The sequence below is a fragment of the Cyprinodon tularosa genome, unplaced genomic scaffold (assembly GCF_016077235.1).
Source record: "Cyprinodon tularosa strain WSP-4 unplaced genomic scaffold, ASM1607723v1 ctg100, whole genome shotgun sequence".
NCBI classification, from domain to species: domain Eukaryota; kingdom Metazoa; phylum Chordata; class Actinopteri; order Cyprinodontiformes; family Cyprinodontidae; genus Cyprinodon; species Cyprinodon tularosa.
The window spans coordinates 1,023,594-1,046,126 of NW_024037783.1; the positions used below are offsets into that span (position 1 = coordinate 1,023,594).

At 36.2% G+C, this 22,533-nt stretch overlaps 1 protein-coding gene and 1 pseudogene across 1 annotated transcript; one reads left to right on the forward strand and one right to left on the reverse strand.

Moving 5' to 3' along the window:
- Nucleotides 1-1,581: 1,581 nt before the first annotated feature.
- Nucleotides 1,582-8,788, reverse strand: LOC119774057 (immunoglobulin superfamily containing leucine-rich repeat protein 2-like). Its single transcript, XM_038271398.1, has 2 exons — nucleotides 8,596-8,788; nucleotides 1,582-5,564 (listed from the first exon to the last, which is right to left on the reverse strand). The coding sequence occupies exon 2, from the start codon at nucleotides 5,554-5,556 to the stop codon at nucleotides 3,481-3,483; it is 2,076 nt and encodes a 691-aa protein (XP_038127326.1). The 5' UTR covers nucleotides 5,557-5,564; nucleotides 8,596-8,788; the 3' UTR covers nucleotides 1,582-3,480.
- Nucleotides 8,789-16,569: 7,781 nt separating this feature from the next.
- On the forward strand, nucleotides 16,570-17,958 carry LOC119798607 (annotated as a pseudogene).
- The last annotated feature ends 4,575 nt before the right edge of the window (nucleotides 17,959-22,533 follow it).

Genomic DNA, 22,533 nt, shown 5'->3' on the forward strand with positions numbered 1-22,533 from the left:
TATAGCCTACTGTCAGGCGATCCAATCAAATTGTCAGGGCGGACTTTATACGATGATGGACAGATGACCAACAGTAACGTAATCAACCACGTGACCAATGCGTGCTTGGGTGACAACAATAATGGCTGCCGCTGGAGAGTTTAGGTGAGTAGATTCTGCTATTAGGTCTGTTCTAGAAGATATCGACAGCAAATTAATTTTAAAAGAGGAACAGAGAAACGCGATCAAGGCTCATCTTCTTATTATAGGCGTGCAACTGCACGCTTTGAGTTTTGTGGACAACAACTATGCCTCGCTTAACATACATCACGCACTCCGTTGCTCTTATTGGTTGTAGGTCTATCCAATTGAGTGCAGAGGCATTTTTTTTCCTGGTTCGTTCGAAACACGCCCCATAATCACAGCTCTATGGAGCAGTATCAGACTCATATTCTGACTAGAATTGAGTCGGACTACGTCAGGCTAATAGCCTTATGCAACTAGCGTAAAATATTAATTTGTGTAAGGATTTTTTAACATCAAGGGGTGCAAAGAAGCTTGGATGGTTCTGTAATTGTAGTGTGTCATACCAGTCTATTTGGAAACAAAGTAGTCCATCAACTCTTTAAACAGCCTTTTTAAAATCAGCATGCTTTAAGTTAGATATTTAAAAGCATAAAAAAACAGTAAAAGATCATGATCTTACCTAACAATATGGAGTATCAGTGTTATCTCCATAACAAACATTTTCTTTCATAGCAGTCTGTTTAATCTGATGCATAATCCAAAAATAAAACAGTTATTTCAGAAATAGTTGCAGGTTTAAAAACCAATGGCTTTCAACAGACATACAAAGCACAACAATCTGAAGCTGGATTTAGCTTTATTTAATAACAGTTTATCTGACTGCTCTGGGAATCCTTTTCTTTTCAAACTCCATAACAACTTTAGTAAGAAAACAGGCTGACAGTGGTAATCAATGTCAGCGTACATGTCAGCAGTCAGAGGTCGATTATTTGATTATAATCAGCCATGTCAGCACAAGCTGCTCACATTAGCTGACAGCATCCTGGTGATTTGCAGACTGTATCAACTGAGTCAGGTGGTTTATTTTGTCCTCATCATTTAGAATGCCGTATATTTACAGAAGTTTGTTATGAAAACCTTTTAGCTTTGAAAAAGATTTGCATGCAGAGATTATCCAAATATTTAGATACCAATTGAGACTTTCTACCTGCAAGTTGATAATATTCTGCAAAAATAAAAACATCTTTTAATGGTTTTAATGTAGATATACATTTTTCATGTTCATTTGTAAAAGATCTTTTTTCATAAAAAAAAAAAAACAACAAAAAAACAGTAGGGCTGTAAAAGAATTGTAGATTTTGAAAATATTGCCTTAATTAATTCTGCTTATAATCTAAAAGCACTGAAAAGTTTAGCTATTTCTCAAACAAATCTTAAGTAATATTTGTATATTTCCTTAAACAAAAGCTTAATTTTATTTGGAAATTTGGAAACAACCAAAAAAACATGTTTACCTTTTTTACCTGCCGCAGTTCTGTTTTTATACAGATTCTTCTTGAATGACTCCCCGTAGAAAACTATAATAATGTCGGCTCAAAAACAGTTGAACACCTGTGTCTTATTCCACAGTTTACATTTTATTGAGGCACATTGAGGGTTAAAAAAGAATTGATTAAAACACTCAACTTAATCATCACTTGGATAGAAACAGACAAGAAGCACAGGTAGTTACAAGAACATTGAAGATAGAACAACCAGACAGCCTGTAGGTCCAGTCCACTAGAGATGGACGTAGGACATGTAGCTGGATAATACTGAAGTTTTAGTAGATATTTAACAAACAAGTTTATTTGTTGGTTATTTTCAGGACAAACAGTGGAAGCATTTAAATTTTCTCATATGTTCACTTTAGGTTTCTGCTCTTACTGAACTCCTAATGGCAAACAAATTCACAAGTGTTCACTTTTTACTTTTTTGCATCTACCTGAATTATTTTTCAATGTTTTATTAGTATTTATGGAAAGACCAGTTTCTTTTTTTTCATCCCAACCCAAAATAACTAATTTCCTCAGGTTATTGGGAACTCTTATATACCTTTTTAATCTAGTATGATTGACTGTTAGTAAATTATCACCAGCAGAGAACCTCTATATTAGTAGCTGTTTGTTAGAAACAGTGACAAATCCCCTGCAAAACGGAAATTTTGAAATGTACCTATTCTTTAAACCTTTGCAAACTTTGTTACATTAACTAATATATTATTTCAGGATATCAGAACATAAAACTATGCACAATAGGACATTATTGTGAAGTGGAAGACAAATATACATGTTTTGATAGTAAATAATAATCTTAACATGTTTTACACCCTCCTACATGAGATTGAGTGTGACCTGCAGCCTTCAGAGGTCACCTAATTGGTACAAAGAATCCAGAGGGCCATAGTAACCATGCAGGAGCTGCAGAGCTCCTTAGGTTTGGTTAGGGGAATTTTGTTAACCAGACAGCTTTTAGTTGTGCTCACTACTAACATGAAAATGTAGCTGTATTGTTATTGAAAGAATTTCATAAGTAGTACAATTTACAGTTGTGGATTACCCATGTTGGCTAAAAAATAAATAAAATTTTAAACTGTAAAATCATATAAAACATGTTGGGAAATTTACTTACCTACCTTATAAGAAACTAAACATACAATGTTTTATTAATACATTTTGTTTCTTGTAAAGGAAGGAGTACATCATTGTAGATTCAACCATATAAAGTGTTTTGCACAAAAGTTATTCAGTTTGTAATTTCTTTTGGGGCGGGATGAAGCAAAATAAATTAGAGATTGCAAAAAGTGTGTTTTTTTTTTAAAGACTAAAACTTTAGAAGGTACTTAATATTTTCCATTGCAAGAAGGTTTTCAGTTATTGATAATAATGTTAGATCTTTATCATTTCTGACAGAAGTCAGGGGCCACACAAAATAAGTTCAAAGGTCACACTTTGGGAATCCCTGGTTTAGATTAAGTCCCATGTGTTCATCAGATATACTCAGTCAATTAACAAATCAATGAATGACTGGTAACAAGACTCGGAAATGATGACAGCAATTGTCTATAGCAGCTGTGTTTGGACATCTTTACCCAAGAGAAAGAGGAATGAGGAACAATTTTAGTCTCTAGATAGGCACTGTGCATAACTTTAACCTTCAGATCCAATCCTACTCAGGCCCTCTGATGTGTACCTTGCCATATATGCATCTCAGAGAAAACATCCATTTAGTCTAAGCTTTTTTTATGGAAACAAAGGTTTGAGCTCAGATCTAAAATATCCTGCTAGAATATCTGCCTTATAACTACCATACCTATGCATGCGAGATGTATTTAAATTAGATTAAAACCTCTCAGAGGTAAATGAGAACACAAAAGATGGAGAACAAATGAGTAACAAGAAGGATTAGGGTGAAAATCAATTAGGATGATATTCTTTAGGGTATTTGTAGTTTGCTGGTAATATTTACGGCTTCGGCCCCCAAAGGCAGCCGGTCACTGTACTCAGATCCCATTTCAGAGTCATCTATATTTCCCTTGCAAGTGAAAGACTCAGTAATAACACTTTCTTCTGTGTCTACTTCTTTCTCCCCACCATATACACTCTCCATTTCCAAGTCATCCTCATTTATCTTCCTTCTAGACTCTGTGATTGGAGCATGCATGCTTAGGTTGGTGGTCAGCTTCCTCTCTATGTGGTACTGGTCTTTGGCCTTCAGGATCAGTTTGTAGGTCTTATTGCGATATTTGTAGACCAGGTGGAAGCATGTTGCTCCAAGCAGAGGCACGGTGGACACAGTCAGCAGGCAGATGCTGACTGAGATGATGATGATGAGGTTTGGCACACTCCTTCTGGTGGCAAAGAGCACCTGGACTTCACAGTCTTCCCCTCTATAGGTCAGGCAGAGAGAGTAGTTGGTACCAGGTTCTAAACCACTGAACAGGTATGTGTTGACGCCTTCTTTGATCTGTGACCACTGCACTGCGGATTGTTTGCTGTCTGTAGCAATGCACAAATACAAACCGTTTAAATTGTCTTTTTCCAGGAATTCTGGAAAGCCAGAGTTCTCCTCACTGTCGCTCCAAAAGTTCTTAAATCCGTTTGGACTCCTGTTTTTGGGTATGAGTAGAGGACTGAGTCGCACTGTCGCCTCTGTTTCTGAAACCCCCAGTTCAATGACACCAAAGTTGAAGGTGTACTGCTGTATGTTATCCAGGCTGGCATTCAGGACATGACTAGAGATGTTTTTTGTGTTTGCAGTTAGGCCGCATTTGCTTGAATAAGTCAGATATCTTTTGTCCTCAAGAAGCTCAGATTTGACATCAGTCGATTGTGTGGTAGGTTCATCAGTAAAAAAGAATTTTCTTTTTAATTTTGCGAGATGCAGATAATCCAAAACTGATTTTCTCTTTTTTTGTTCAGGTATGGATGGGTTTGTTGGAATTGAAGTAAATATAGTCGAATCGCTGGGTGTTGGACTTGGACTTGCAATCACCTTAATAGACACAAAATTTTCAGCTCTGCCAAGCCCATTTGTTGCAGAGCAGCTATAGTCTCCGCTGTCCTCTAGTCTGAGGCTTGAAATGAGCAGCGTGCCATTATTAAACACTTTAATATTGTCTTCAGCCTCTTCAGAGCTATCCTCATCCAAAGACAAAGGCATCTCTTCTTTTAGATTTCTGCTGGAAATATTCCACACCACCAGGGGTTTTGGGTTTCCTTTGAAATCACAAATCAAAACTATTTGGGTGTTCTGATGGAAAACCATGTTGGGAACATGTGGCACAGTTAGTATTGTGACATTAGGGCTTGTGCACTTTGACTCAGGTAATTTTGAAATAATTTCACCTCTAAGTTCCTTGGGAGTTGCGCAAGTGATCAAGCTCTGCTCCGTAATTGATATTGTGGTTAGAGAGATCCAGTTTCTGAGCCAATCCAAGGTGCAGGTGCAAACAAAAGGATTGTTAAAAATCTGTAAATGTGACAAAGACACCAAACCATCAAATGTCCCCTCGGCTATGGTTTTGAATCTATTATTGTTAAGTCTGAGGGACCTCAGGTTTTTGAGGTTGGAGAAGGCGTCTTTGGGCAGGTGAGACAGCTTGTTGTGGTTCATCTTCAGCAGCTCCAGAGCTGTGAGGTTCTTCAGATCTGCCCAGGGGAAGTCTGCCAACTTGTTGTGGCTAATGTCAAAGTAACGAAGATGAACCAAAAGTACAAGGCTAAATTCTTCGACAGAGGAGAGTTCATTGTTGGCCATCCACAGGGAGGTCACCTGGGTAACGTTATCAAAGCTGCCTACAGGGATAGTAACGATCTGGTTTGCAGAGAGACTTAAGGTGGTCACATTGGGGGGTAAACCTTCCGGGACTGCGGTTAGGTATTTGTAAGAGCATTCAGTAAAGTGCCGACCATATTTATCTGAGCAGGTGCAAAGCTCAGGGCAGCAGAGGACAGTTGGGAGGAATGAGATGATCCATAGCGCAAACAGGAGGTTATCTGCTGCTGCCATTTCTGCTCCTGTAAGACAGAATCACAGCCCACATATTGTTCAAAACTGATTCATCATTCTCAAATTAGAGGACATAAAAAGGGAGATTCTACAAGTACACCACACAAATTTAAAATATGGACATTAAGTGTACACTTAAAATAAAAAAGAGAAGCCTTGGTAAGAAGTACATTTGTTTATTTTAATTTTACATGGTAAATAATGTGCAGCTAGGTGTGCTCAAGTAATTTAAATTGCAGTGGTAATGATTCCCATAGTAAAATTTTACTGCTTAAAGTTCGCCCATCTATAAATCATGAAACATAATTCAGTTTTGAATCTCAGTCTCATTTTAGTTTCTATTTTGTCTCAAGTGTTTCTCATGTGTTTCTCCTGAAATTCGCTAGGAGAAATAAGTTAGAAAGTTAAAATTACAGTACAAAAGGAGGTAAAGAGATACCTTCCAAAACTTGAATTTACGCACCCACACAGCATCATGGCCATGTTGTAGCTACAGCTTCACTGACAGAAGCGAAGCTGTGTGAAGCGTGTGCCCTCTGACCACCATCAGTTCTATTCACATACAGTTTAAGTCACTTTGCCGAGGACACAGCAACAATAAAAGCCAGAGCCTGGGGTTGAACCGATAGCCTCCGGTTACAAAATCCTGCCTCCGATGCCACTGTCACCTACCCAAGCGATAGCAAAAGAAAATGTTGGATATGTAAATCCAAAGAGTGTGCCCGCTTTGGTGGTAAAAATTATTCTAAAAATTGGCATATCTCTTTGTAGCCAGGAATTAAGAATGTATTTACTTTTCTTTATGGCTGGCAAAATAGTTACTTCTTCTTCTTTTGCCTTGTAATCCTCTGTCATGGTCACAACTAATTATTGGATTTCTTCTTTCACTGGAATCCCATATAAGGTGTTTTTATTAATAATCGTTTACTGACATTAACTCAGATTTTTATAAATGTAGGTATTGTAAGAAAAACAAGTGTATCATCAGGGAGCATTGCTTTCATCAGAGGATAACTAAATACATGCAAAGGCTCAATATCTTGACTATTCTTGAGAAAAACAGCCAATAAATCTGCAGTTAATATAAATAGTAAAGGAGAGGAGAGGGAACCCTGTCGGATTCCCCGTTGCCCTTCAAATCTTCCCTTGTGAGAAAGGGACATGGAATTAATTACTCTTATAAACCAACATATTTAAAGGTTTTCATTTTAAAGAGATGTTTTAAAGAGTCAAAAGCATTTGTAAAAATCTAGAAATAAAAGAAAAGCCTTTATCTTTAATGAAGGAATAGCCTATAAATTTGAGAAACAACCTAATATTATTGCGTACGACCAACACTTAATTAATCCTGATTAGTTTTCACGCACTATCTGTCCCAAATCAATTTACAGTTGAATGGAAAAGATAATGGTGAATAATTTGTAATTTACATTCAGTAAAGTTACAGGTCTCAGATTATCTATACATGTTTTGCCTTTTCCTGGTTTGTGGAATAATGTAATGACTCCTAAGAAAGGACTAAAAACTTTCCTTTTTAGAAATTCCTACAATTGTTGATTTTAGATTTTCTTTAATAGGCTACGTATGCCTTTTAATGTATTGATTTTAATGACTGTCTTTTTACTCTGTTTTTAATGTTATGGTCTTTTAAACTTGTTTTGTAGCACTTTGAGATTTGAAATCAAATGTAAAGTGCATGATAAATAAAATTCATTATTATTATTATTACTCCTTATTTCATAGTTGGCATTAAATTGTAATTTTGAATACATTATTTTAATGCTCTGAATAATAATTCTTTTAAGTGTTCCCAGAAAAAAAATCTATGAAAATTGCAAGTGGAGCCATGATTATGACCAGGTGATTTGGCCAATGACATTTATTTTACAGCAACATCTACTTCAATCTGTATTTCAGGGTTGCATAACATTTTGAATGTTGAGTCGATTCTAGGAATGTTTTCCAAAAATGGTATTGAAGCTGTAATGAAAGTAGATCTAGTTCATATAGAGGACTTTCTGATTTCTGTGTGTCAGATTCCACAGAGAAACAAAAGTTGAAAAAGACTGAAAATTATATTAGATCTTGTTGGTTTATATTTTTTCTACAAATTGAAAGGATTGCTTGAGGAGAGCTCTTCCTTTGCACTGTCTGAGCATGAGAGTAGACCATGTTCATAGAGAGAGCTTTCTGATTTATATGCTTAAGATCCCAATTAAACACAAAAGGTGAGAAAGTCAGGGAATTATATTTGAGCTTGTTGAGATCTTTTCTTTTCACCTTATTGCTTCAAAGAAAAAACTGAGACACAAGAAATTAATCTTAGTCTCATTTTTGTGTCACACATATCTCAAGTTGGTCCAGGAGAAGTACCTGAAATATTTTGGAGATCTCATTTCAGATTTTCTTTCCTCTGAGTTGAGCTCAATGAGATTAATCAAATAATTACCTGAAAATGAAATAACATGTATAGCTGTTTTTAAAGTAAATGTTCATATTTGCTAAAATAATGAGCTTTTTCAAGTATACCGGAAATCTTTCCTTCCCTAATTCTGTGTAGAGAGCTGGTAAGAGTGATTATACTGAATGTTTCAGATTTATGTAATTACAAGCAATAACAGTGAGGAATAGGAACCTGGACAACTGAGGGAGGCTGACTAAGGAAACTGACTGAAACCATGAAGGAAAACATAGACCAAAATCAATAACTAAGAGTGAGTATAGGAAAAAAACACAAAGGAAGAAAAAGCATCAGAAAATAATGTACAAACAGAACAAAAAAGCTGGTTTGTAAATGTAAGCATATTGTAGAGCAGATCTGAGTCCTTGTTTAATGCAGAGATGCTGCTGGATTTAAAACTGCGCAGCAGTCTCTGTCCTTGGTGCTGAAAGACAGAGAAATGTCTGGTCTGTTTCTGTCTGTAAACAGCCGGACACAAACATCACAGCGGTCTATGCAATCAACCACAGGCACATTACAAAGTTAATCTAAAAGTAAAAGAGAAAACCAACCTTATGTAATCTGTGTAAGCAGCTTACCTGCGTTCCTGGTTTTTGTTTTTAATTATGTCTGCAAAAGAAGTCAAAATGCATGAGTCAGCGCTTGAAGGCAGACTTCAGAAAACGTAATTCCTGCATCATTTTGATAACTGATATAAAGGTAGAGCTGCTGTTCGCTGCAGAGAGAGTGCTGTCTGTGAACATCAGCAGCTGTGTGTCCTTCTGTGGCATTTCCTTCCTCCTCCTTTTTCACTGTCTCAGCTCTGGAGGGAACCACGTCAACATACCCCCCCCCAACAAATATTTTAAAGGGGAAATTGCACCAAATATTCTCAGACAAAGTAAATGAGGTTTGTAAGAACCCATTTCAATCATTATGAGTGGAATACATCCATTTTGTCTTATAGAAGATCCTCTTTGTAATCCTATTATTCCACAAAATAATACCCAGGGTGAAGACTCTTTCTTCATCATTAGCCATTGCCTAACTTTGACTTCAGTTTGAAAAATCGAATAAATTTGTAACAAGACAAGGAAAAAATATTTTATAAGTATTTTCCTGGTAGCTTTTACCTACATTTAAATGTCATTATTAGTAAATTGGAATTTATAGAAAACAATCATAGCTCTTCGGGTTAAATTAATTTACAGTTTTAAGCAGCTCTTTGGTTGTATGGTGATAGTGTAAGGGGCAGAAATTTGCCTTTCATGCATTAATAATTTATTAGCAAATTGATCATTATTTACAACCAGGGGCGTTGCTAGGCACAAAGCTTTACTGGGGCACTGACCCCCTACTGCATATGCCCCTCCTTCCATACACAAATACAGACAAGCACACTGCCCAACCCTGATACATTCCTACCAAAATTACCAGTTGAGATATTAATGAGTATAAGAGCATATTTGTTTTAACAAACATGAACATTTTCAACATTGCAGCTATAAAAAATAAGACATTACCAACTTTGACAAATAAAAAGTTTCCTTATACACATTCTGAAGTAATCATTAATTCCTAGGTTTCAGAGTTTTAGTTCAGGGGAAATTTTAACTCATCCTGAACTAAGTTTTTCTTTTATTTTTTTGAGCATTAAAGTGTACCTCCTATTAATCATTTTTGCAAAGCGGTCAATCACTAGACTGTGACTCAGCTTAGAAAGTTCTTCCTTTTCAACTGATAAAATAGCAAGATGATGGAGCCTGTCTTGTCCCATTGTGCACCTCAGCCGAGTGTGGATCCTTCTCAACACACTGAATGACTTTTCACAACTCCAGCTGTTGATTGTGATTGTGAGGGAGATCTGGATGACCTGTGTTAGTGTGGGGAATATGATGTTATCAAGCAAGTTGAAAACACACTGCATATCCTTGATGACAAGGATTTCTTTTTCAACCAGGAAAAGCTATCAAACCATTTTGAATTAAATGAACGTTTTTTTACTCCAAATTTGTCCTGGGGATAGCGGGACAACTCACTTGTCTAGGACCATCATGCTTTCCCCCTAAGTCACTAATTTACCCTTCTTGTTTGTGGACGCTGGTTGTTGCTCCCTCATCACCTTCATGGTCCTGTCCATTTTTTCTGGCGACGCCGATGATCAGATCTCACCCACCGAGATCTGTCTGTCTTGGTCACCATCTTCCCAAGACAGACACCAAGCCGCCCTTTCTGTGAGTCACAAACATCCCTTACTTTTCAAACCAGCACCGAACTGTTGCTCACCTGTCACCCAACCTCTTCCAGCAGTATCTAGAAAACCCTGCCTGCTGGACTTCTCTCTGTACAGCCTAAGACCATCAATAAAAACCCTTTAACTGTTTCTTGCTTGCGTGATTGCTCTTATTCAGATTCTGTAAACCTAAGCACGACAAGAAGATTTGCAATTTTTCCACTATGTCGGACTCACCGCTGGTAAGTGAAAATGGGCACGAGCACGTATGACGGTCTTACGTAAACATATCACCAGAGTGATTAACAATTAGGAGGGCCACTTACTTTGATGATCCACCCAGAAAAAGAAAATGCTCCACATTATCTTTAAGTTACCAATAGGCAGTGTTGTGCCTGAACGCGTTCATTGAACGAAAGTTAATGAACTCGTTCATATTTTGGGCGAACGTGAACTGAACGTACTGCATTATTGCCTGATGAACGTTATTGTGAACTCGTTCATTCTGGTGTCTGTGAATGGCACGCTCTCTCAGTTCAGCTCCGTTCAATAGGTTGCCAGATTTCTATAGAGTCCTCCAGGCGAAACCCCAGCTAAATCAAACCATAAATAGGCCTTAATATGTAGCGGGAAAAACACCCAATCTGGCAACACCAGCTACCAGCGTCGTAGCCTACAGCCGCGTGCGTCATCAAAACAAAATGCAGCGTGGAAGCCACAGCAGCATGGAGGCGACAAAGCAGCAGTATGATCACTTAAAACAGGTTTATGACCAGGTGGTCGGTGAGGATGATGGCAACAAGTTTGCCCGCCGGCTTTCAGTAAAAAATCCGCACTTCAGTAACCTTAAATTCCTACCTCAGCCTGGTCCCTCAGTTTGTGTTAGTAAAATCTTCTTGAGCGGAGGTCTTCAACAGGGAATCCGCGACCCCTAGGGGGTCTACGGAGGTACTGCATGAGGGTCTGCATGGTTAGTTGATATTTTTATATTCCCTGCCTGCAATTTTTTCCCCCACTAATTGAAATGTCTTTAAATACTCATTAACATGAAATCAACACACTGTAGTAAACAGATAAATGGAGACAAAAGATGTCTTTCAGTCATCAATGCACACATTCAGCGACACACAGGAGCTCTTTCAAGCTGGGCACCGTTTCATTCACAACAACCAGGAATCAGAATCAGAAAAACTTTAATAATCCCAGGGAGAAATTAATTTCTTTACATTACTCCATATGTAATAGAGTGACTATAGGACACAATTTCATACAATATATATAGTTAGGGGGTCCCCGCTCCATCTCGCCATCAGTTTGGGGGTCCTTGGTCTGGAAAACATAGAAGACCCCTGTTCTTGAGGGTTTTACTATCCATGTAACTTGTTTGTTAAACCTGCCTGGTATAATTTTCCAGGATTCCAGTATTCCTTTTTAGTATGTATTGAAATGGAATTTCAAATGAAAAAAATTATAAAAAAAAAACAAAAAACATTTGCACCTTAAAGACTACTTTCCTATTTTTCTTTTAATAATTACTCATAAAAAAGACCATTCAAGCAGCACATTTTTCCTGATGTTTTTGAGAATATACTGTAGGGGTGAAAGCTGCAGCTGCTACTAGTGTGAAGTGAATGGACAGCAACAAAGCATTAAAGCAACAATGGGGAAATCTGTCCCCTCAATGCTAATGTAAACCCTGGTTGGATAAGGATTCAAAACTGGATATGAAGATGAAATCTGACGCACAGTTTCAGAGTTACAACTGATAAAATAATTGCTGTCTGTGGTTCTACAGTAGGCTATGGTGTAATTGAGCAATATATGAAAAAAAAAAAAAGAACTATGAACTAGTTCATTTTTTGGTTTTGAATTATGAACTATGAACTGAACTAGTTCATTTTAAAATGTGTGAACTGAACTTTGAACTAGTTCACGTAAAAAGAGAACTTTCCCAACACTGCCAATAGGAAGGGTTTGGTTTGGTTAGAGAGAGAGCAGAGCAGAGGGTTCAATATTCAGACTGTTTCTGTCACTGAAACAATGGAGATGAAAGGTTACCCGATTAAGGGACAGTAAGCTTTAAACAGCAAATATGATTATTGAGTAAAAACTTTAATTATTTCTAATTATATTGATGATCACATTCACCATTATTTTCATATAAATTGGAAACAGTAGTAGTTCAAAATTTGGCAGATTTAAAAGAAACACTTAACACTTTGTTTTTATCTACAGTGTAGGTCTGCAAATCTAAAATTGTGATTGTGAGTGGCACAGATGAGGGGGTTAGTAAAATAGATATCCCAGGATGGGGAAAGAAATTGGATTAAAGTAGACAACCGGGTTTTCCAAACTGTTTCATTGTAGATTGCTCCTTTCTTAGAACAACAGAGTGGAGAATAAATAATAAATGTATTCTTTGTACATAAGGTGTACAAAGAATTTATGAGCACATGGTAAAGCCTCTTTACGTAGGACGCTGAACCTTATCTTTTACCCTAATCATGCAAAAGTTAATTGGCAGCCTTGCATATAGATATAACTACAATGAGAAACACAATTTTTTAAGAGGATAAGCTGTAAAGAATGTGTTCAACATTCATTTAATGCAGCTTTAAACTGCTTGATTAGTTACATGAACTCACAATAAAATGCATGCATGCCACACACATAGATGCAGACATTTTTCAGTTCAAACACATGGATGTAGTCATGGCAGTCATCCTGCAGGGGGAGACAAAGTTAAAGAAAAAAGAGCCAAGCCAGACTTCAATCATTCAGTTAAATTTTTGGTAACAATTGCTCAGTTGTTACAGAAGTAACTACGGAATAAAACACACATGTTAGAACATTTGTGTAAAATCTTACTAAAAGTCTTATATACTATTCAACATATCAAACAGACTGAACGGTCCTGCCTCCACAATTAACATCTAACCTTATTTACATACCACGGGGCAGCGGAAATTCCAAATCTACCTTAAGGCAAAATTTACAGCTAACATTTCACTATATTATATCCCAAACAGATGGCCATAAGAATACAGATAATCATAGGTTACCAAGACAGAATCCATTTCACTGGGCATCCTCCATCTAACAGAGACACAAGTAACATGTATTATATATATATTTCTAACAAAGTGATTTTTTTTTATTGAAAAAATATTTGTTTAGTTAAAGCAATCTTTTTTTATTGAAAGACTCAAATCTACTTTTACCGGAACAATAGATGCACATCACTATTTCCTGAACATCAAAGACACACCTTCACAAAAAATATGGAAGTGTGTCCAAACAGTATTCATATATAAAAATGAGTGGGTTAACATTACATTGTTTTAAATGGTCAACAAGCTTCTTTTTTCTGTTAATTTCCATTGGGGAGATGATATATATTTTCAGACGTAATGAGGATTACCACAGATTTCCTAGCTTTACCTGTTTTTGTTACTGTGTTTTTCATCTCACTGTTCCTTAACCAACAGGGTGTGACACAAGAAGATGCAGGTATGTTGTATGCTTGTTTTGTAAGATCCATCTTAAATATACATGAAAGCGACACGTCTTGTTTGCATTGTGGTCATCTTTGATGATTCTCATAACATTATCAAAGATTAAGTGAAAAACCAAAGGTTCTATGTTCATTTAAGTTTTCACGTTTTATTTTTCTCTTCTGTCTTGTATGCATGGGATCTGTTTATATTTCTTTTAAGCCCTAGAAATCTTTAGGAGGAATTTAATGAAGCTATACAGCACAATTAATCAACAATAGTTCCCTACTTATCAAGATTACACAACCTTGATAAGTAGCAAGAGACATAAAGCTGGATTTTTTTAAGTTCAAGCATTAATTCTTAAAAAGGTTTATTTTCAACAAAACAGATCAGGTATGTTGTTTTAACCTTATCCCACTTTTTTCCTCTAAAACACAAAGCAAACACAGTATAAAATCTTCAGAAAAACAAACAAAACCATATTTTATTTAATTAACTATTTGGTATTTGATCCGATGGTATTCCATGTCACACTGACTGCAATCTGTATTAGAGAAGATCTTGCTACGCAGTGTTTCCAGATCCTGATCAGTGCAGTTTTTTCCCTTCTCACTCTATGCCCCAAGAAATGTAACAATGTCCCACATTTAACTGTTTAAGATTAATAAAAGTAAAATAAAAAATAAAAATGATGCAGCAACAAAGCAAAGTCCCACTTTATGACCAGCCTAGACAGCAGAACAGATAGAACATTCAAAAATATACAGAATATAGTATTAACTATGTTTAAAAACAAGGCAAACACAATTAAAAAGGCTGTGTTTATACAGTGGGTAAGGGTAAGGCAGTGAGAGGTAATTCTCAGAGAGCTTTTTTTTTTTTCATAAAAAGTGGAGAGTGATAAACTGCTTTCCTGTGGTGCTACTGTCCCTTTTTTGTTTTTGCGAGGCTCAAAGCGGATCCATGACTTACTTTATCATTCTTCTGTCCTCCTGAACTCCTATTGTAGGTAAAGTATTCTTTTGTTTTCATTTTTAATTGATTGTTTATGCCTGAGTCTGCCCCTCTAGCCTTCTCTATGTGCTGTGTGAGGCAAATCGTGTTCAGAGCTTACTGTTGTTAAATAAGATTAAAATAATGAAGTACATTTGTTTAATTGGGCAGTATGCTAAGTAAAAGTTTTATTTTGCCAAAAGTGCCCAAACTGTGCAAAATGTGTTGTTACTATATGAGGGGATCTCTGGTCACACTGTGTTGATTTCTATTGTGCGGAGACTCTTTCTGCATATTTTAAGTCTATAAATCACAAATCTATGATATGATATATAAAAATGACATAAACACATTAAAACACTGTAGGTAGCAGCCTGGCTTTGAGAAAAATAAATGATGTATTATCCTAAAGTGCTTTAACTACATTAACTACATACAAGCAATGGCGTAAATATTGGTAAGCAGAGACTACTGTTGCTTAGGGGCCCCTGACCTTTGGGATCGGGATGGATTGGGGTGTTGTACTTCATATGGGGCCCACCCAGATAATGTTGCTTACGGGCCTATTGTTGTGTCGTTACACCATTGCATACAAGAAACAGAAGAATGTAGTGCCAAACAAAAACTTGCAGATTCATAGTTGCTGTTATCCATGTGAAATTTTCTGGTGAAGATTCTTTGTCATTCAGGTCATAGTAATTCCAAAAAAGTAAAAAAAAACAATCCACTGGACTTTGTTTCCAAGTTTGAAGACATTTCGCTTTCCATCCAGTAAGCTTTTTCAATTCAAAATGAATGATTCAAAATGAATCAAAGCATCAGTTTTGCTATGGCAGCAGGAAACCCCCAACAGGCTGGCTGCGGCAGAGAGCTGGGGATTCCCATCCCAGTGCTGCCAGCTGTTATGCTGGAGGTCTGGCGCTCTTAGGATATGCAGTTCATTCTGAGTGCACAGATGATGTTTTTAGGTAGATTTTTCTCGCTTAAAAAATTGTTAAAACAAAATTTCCAACTCATCAAAGTAAATGATTCCAAGTTGCTCTCTAGCTTTTAGCTACAGAGTAACCAGAGTGCAGATCATTTAGAGCGTAGAAGTGTCCAGTGTTTGACCTAAATATCCACATTTGTCCAAATTTCTGCTTTTAAGTGTTTTTGACGCTAAGATCACATTCAATGTGAATGCACTGAGTGTATTTCAGCTATCAATTTGAATTTTAATTAAAAATTGGATTTCATTTTGCACCAACTTGTGGACAGTTTTTTTTATGAAATGTTTTATGAAGGGTTTCTGCAGCTGTCTGTCTTGTCAGCATGAATGTTAAAATCCCCTACTATAACAACCTAATCAGTATTTAACACTAAATCAGGTGGAAGGCCTGAAACTGATTTAAAAATTCAGAATGAGGACCAGGTTTTTGGTAAAAAGTTAGAAACAGAAGTGGTTTTGTTGCTTTAAGATTTGGATGGGGAAAACTAATGGTTAAATGTGCAAAAGAATTGTAGCTATTAACTGACTTTGGACTAATCAGTGACTTAGACAAAAAAAAAGGTTGCTATTCTTCATCCTCGCCTAGAATCTCAGGGTGACTACAAATTTAAATAGCTGGAAGGAGTTGCTTTATTTAGGGTAACATAATCCTGTTGTTGCAGCCTGGTTTCTGTAAGACGACATAAATCAATTTAATTGTCATGGATCAATTCAGAAAAAAAAAACTATTTAAGCTAAGCCTGACAAGTTTGACAGACCATATTTTAATGAAATTTAATGTTTGTATTACAGGAGAGAAGATGACTTTACAACAATTAGAAAGAAAGGAGCTGATAAGAGGGATGTGTGGCATCGGACCAAAGGCCTTATCCATGGAGAAGAAAATATCAGACCCCGTTAACAATCAGTTAATTGTGGATGACACTCAAAAAATCATCTACTGCTTCATTCCAAAGGTGATAAGCAAACAAAAAAGGTCATTAACATTTTGATTGAACAATCTTTATAATTCCAAGATTTAAAGTCACGCTGCAATGTTTAATTACTGTGCTTCCATAATATTTTAAGAATATGTTCAACCTATTTCTTTTGTTCCCCCACTGCTCTAAGTGGTTTGCTCTGTCGGCTAAAGGCATGTTTCACAGTCTCTATACCCCAGTCGACGATTGATCGATTTCTTAATTAGTTGACAATTATTTCAATAATCGATTAATCCTGATTAATCTGATGAATTTTTTTTGTCCTAATCAACTTTAGGAAGCACTAAGCTACATCTCTGTAAAACAGTTAAATGTTGTTTTTTACAGGTTGCATGCTCGAACTGGAAGAGAGTTATGTTTGTCCTGAAAAAGGGCAAGCCTTATGATGACCCTTCATCCATTAGTAAGACTAGTGTCCATGAATTCAGCAAGCTAAGATACCTGACACAGTTTAATTCAACTGAGAGGAAGGTCAGCTAACTACTGTAATTACAGATCTGTCTAGAAAATAAAATATTGTTAACCTGAACACTTTTCACCATTGATTTCTGACTTATATGTCAGAATTAAACAAAAAATATATATTATCAAATATCACTGCATATTTTGTACCTATTTTTTTCTCTGCAGTGGAGGATGATGAACTACACCAAGTTTATGTTTGTCCGTGACCCATTCGTCCGTCTCATTTCTGCTTACCGTTCAAAATTTCTGTATAAACAGAAAAACACATACTTCTATAAGAATTATGGGAAAATTATGATCAAACGGTACAAAAACCAATCGAATCCACCACAAACATTAAAAGAGGCAGAGGAATTGGGACTCCTCCCCACATTCAACAACTTCATTCAGTACCTGGTGGACCCACAAACAGAGAGGAGGGAACAATTTGAGCCCCACTGGAGACAAATGTATCGCCTGTGTCACCCCTGCCTTATAGAGTAAGTTTTTCTAATGCTGAAAGGACCACAGCTTTGAAACAAACTCTAAAAATTATTCCTTTTTCAGGTATGATTTTATTGGGCTCAAGAGCTTTTGAAATTGTTAAAATTGGAAAATGACATTAAATTCCCGTCAGCCTATGAAAATGTGACTACCTCAAATTCAGTCATGGATTGGTTTAAAACAGTGCCTCTGGAGGACAGGAGAAAGCTGTTTGACATCTATAAATGGGATTTTAAACTGTTTGGATACAAAAGGCCAGATAGTTTGCTTGATGGGTAAAACAAGAGAGGTGATTTTGCCTCTTGCAAATATTTATATGTACTGTATATAAATATTAGATAAAATGCTTAATGGGTAAAATTATTTCTAATTTAGTTACTTCTATTGATTTTCTTCCTGTAATTAAGAGGCTGTTCCCTATAGTGCTGCCTTTATCTCTATGGAAAGATAGGAGCCACATTCGGGATGGAGAGGGGGGAGAAAAAAAGGCATATTTCAAACTTTATTCTTGACATTATTAAGGTGAGGGGGGGGGGGGGGGGTCACATTTATCTAGCTTTATTTTACATGTACAATATTTTTGGAAGTTCATAGATTATTTAAATAAAATTCAAGTGATTGAAACAATATGGCAAACTAAATAGATTTATTTTACTCACAAAAACAAAAAAGCTAAATTGTCCAGATATTGGTAATCACACTCATCAGCACAGCATCTTGGTGTTTGTTATTTTAAGGGAAAAGAAGATAAATAGTTGAAGAACAGAAAAGCCCTGTTTGGTGTTTTTATTACATACTGTACCCTTGAAAACAATCTTTCAATTCCCTGTTGATTCATGAGAAGAGAAATATTGAACACACAAATTGAATTTTTGACACAATATGCTATGATCTTTTAAAATCAGAGGCCTCGTCCACAAGAAGGCAAGCTTAAACATAAATTAAAAAAACTTTATCAAACCTGTGTATCATCCACACGAAGCTGCCCTTTTGGGGTCTGCAATCCAACTTTTTTTTTAATATTAGATAGTAGTAAATATATATCAGAACTGTGTTTAAGCGGTTCTTTGGTTATTTTCTCTTCCCCAACTTTGAGTAGGACGGTTGCATTATCTGCCTGGCTTAGACAAGCGCGGATACTCTCCCCTCAGAAAATGACAACAAGCGTGCCATATGTTGTTCACATGCCACAACTCCTTTTCAGTTTGTACAGTAAGCATCATTGCATCACATTTTCTCTTTGTGTGGACAAAGCCTTAACATGTTGTCTATGTTAAATAACACACAACAGCAAAGTATGTGACACGGTTGATAGAAAATTACACAAACATTCTTGAGAAACTGGTCTGTCAAGAAGTGATAAAAGGCAGTTGTGCCAGGAATCAGGATGTAGTCATGGTGGAAAGTTTTTACTGCAGTGATACTCAAAATTCTAAACATATTTTTTGCCTTGGGGTTCACTAGTTGGTATTTTTCCAATCAATATATTTTCTGGTTTGAATTCTAATTTATTTTCAAAAATGTCTTCTGAGATTCTTATAACTTCTTGCCAGTATCAGGTACAAAAAATGTGTAAATATATAAAAATGTTCACAGTTTTCCAACATAAAGCCTGTTGCTTGTGATATTATTTAATCTTTTCTGAGGTTAAAAAAATGTCTTGTCAACAGTTTCCAAGAAAATTCTCTCCAAACTAAAGACCGAGTTGTTTTAGAAATTTCTTTACATATTTTTTCCCACACATTTTTTTTTTTTTTTTTAACTTAATATTCATGGACATTTTATCTCTGTAACTTAATGGAATATTATTTAGTTGCCCTAAAACATTTTTTGATTTTGTATTGGATTATTTTGCCATTAAACCAGATTAGTGGATGTACATCCTCTTTTGTCTTTATTTTACTTTTTACTTAGTGTTTTACATATATTTATAGAAATTGTTTGATGATATGTTATATATTTTTGATATATTTTCAAAAGACTAGTTCATCGACGTTAAACATTTGATATTATTTTACAAGCCCTTTTTCTGCTCAAATGCCCAACATTTTTTCTGTCGACTTTGCTTCAAAGTATTATTTCTTCCTAATTCTTTTCTAGTTCCTGTATTATTCTTTGCCATGTTCTCATAGTTTACATTCGTTTCTATGTATTTCTTCCTTAAACTTTGGCATTGGTGTTTAAATATTACTGATTTAAGTTTAGGTTTGATATTTATTTATCTATTTATGTCCATATTGGAGAATATACCTTACTTATCCAGACTTATCATGGACTTTAATTGTGCAGCTTCAAAATATGCGTCGAGATCCGGTAATGCCAGTCCATCTCCTCTTGATTTTGTCAGTCTCAGATTTTAACGTAATTCTGTGTAGGAGTGTTGTTCCCAAAGTCAAAGCATAGTCATGAATTTAAATGTGTTAAATAATGCACCCTTTATTCTGTATAAACTGTTCAAATATTCACAGACTTGCAAAAAAACAGTAATAACTGGTATCTTTGATAAACATTTTGATAAAAAAGTATTAAGATATATTTTTACTTACTTTGTTGTGGCGCTCATAAAACAGTTTGGCCAAAAACAAGTACTTAATAGACAGAAATAACGACTAGGCTCATTGGCCCATTAAAGAAATTAGCATTTTTTTAATTAAACACATGCTTTTCTTTCAGCATTATCTGTGAAGGTACTTGAGCCAAAGCTCAGCATTATAACATTATGTAACCAGATTGCTGCTTTCGCTTTGATTTGTACAAACCTGTAATAAAATTAGTTGTTACATTTGAAAAAGATGATCAGTTTTCCAAAATCATTACAGGTCCTTTGTGTTTACTGAGCGGGGCTCTGTTTTATGAGTTGTTCTGGCAACTCAGTTCAACTCAGTGTGTTTGGTATTCCGATTTCTGTCTTGAGTATGTGTTTGGTGATAATATGTTCATTTGACAAACAGTTTTGTTGAATGAAAAAATGTAAAGATGCTGAATAAACCTTTTGTGGCTAGTTTAACATATTTACTCGTGTTTGATTTAAGTGAGGGTAACACAATTTAACAGGTTAGGTACAAATATATTTTAAAATTATACAAAACAACAGATTAATTGCTCTGATCAATCAAGACTTGTGCTCTTTACAATCAAATAGTTGACAGTGGTCTTTGAAAAAAAAGCTGATTATTCAGTCAATTCATTTAGGTAGGATTAAACCAATTTCAGATAATAAAGTAAAAAATCTTAGTGTTAATTTTGTGAAGAATCTGTCATTTAAATGAACCAGAGTGTTTGAGATTGGGCGGTGCACCCCCACCCCCCCTGCAGTATCCGAGATTCGCAGATCCTAGCAGCTACACTTTATTTTTATTTGCTTTTGTTTTAATACATTTTTGTAACTTTCCTACTGACTGTTTCACCTTGAACACTGGGTCATTTTGTCCAGTTTTATGACACAAGAATTTGAAAAAAATAAAAAGATAAGTAATGAATTATAGAATTCTCAAAATATCCACCTATCCATCTGTATACAAAGCCTTCTGCTGTTGTTAATCTGTTTAATCTGATTTTTAATTAAAAATGAAATAGAATTATTACCCGTGAATATCAGTGCATTGAAATTATGTACCTGGTGTACTGGAAAACCTACACACAATGGCAAATACCTGCCTTTTGACTCACATTACCCACTGGAACATAAACTCTTTGTTATCAAAATTTTGAGTTACTGGGTTCACAATTATGCCTCAATTACAGAAAAGAAATTAATAGAAAATATGTTAGGAAATTAACATGTGGGTATCAAAACTGGGCATTTGTAAAGTTGGTGAAGGGAAACATGAAGATACAAAAACATTGTAAATCCATATGTGTCAGGCATTTACGAGACATTCAGTAGAATTTTCTAGAAACAAAAATATACAGGGGAATTTCAAATTAAACAACATCCTCACACAAATTCTGGTTCATTCTAAAGACAGAACAACCAAACCTAGCTCTCTTGTCCCCCGATCCTCAAAGACAGTTCATTGTAGAAGTTGATGCTTCAAGCACTGGGGTAGGTGCCGTTCTTAGCCAAAGTTCTTCTGACAATCGGCTTCACCCCTGTTCTTATTTCTCCAGATCTTTGTCCTGCGCAGAACGTAACTATGATGTGGGGGACCGGGACCTACTATCTATAAAACTGGCCCTTGAGTAGTGGCGACACTGGTTGGAGGGGGCCAAGGAACTGTTCATTGTCTGGACTGACCATAAAAACTTGGAATACCTGAAATCTGCTAAGCGGCTAAATCCTAGACAAGTTGGGTGGGCTTTGTTTTTTGGCCGCTTCAATTTTTCCTTATCTTACAGGCCAGAGGCAAAGAACATAAAACCAGATGCACTTTCCAGGATTGAGGAGAGTTTGGGATCAGATGTCAGTGGTGCTAAAGAATTTATTTTTTCTTAGTCAGTTCGACTAGCAGCAACCAGACTAGAGTTGGAGAGAGAGGTTAGGGATACCAACCGAAGTCTTCCTACCCCTGAGTCATGTCCAAGGTATCGACTCTTTGTTCCTGAGAACCTGGTGGCCAAGGTGATCAAGTTCTACCACAACTCCCGCCTATATTGTCATCCTGGTATTGTCAAAACTCAAAAATTGGTTCAAGCACAGTTCTTGTGGCAATCTCTGATCAAAGTTGTCCAGGACTTTGTCTCATCCTGCTCTCTTTGTTGCCAGGTCAAGCCATCTCAAAGTCCCCCTTCTGGACTAATATGGCCACTCCCTATCTCGCCACGCCCTTGGTCCCATCTCTCAGTGGATTTTTTTTACAGGGTTGCCTCCCTCCAATTCAGTGTTGTTGACAGGTTCTCTAAGATGGTCCTTCTCATCCACCTGAAGAAACTCCCCTCAGCCATGGAGATGGTAGAGA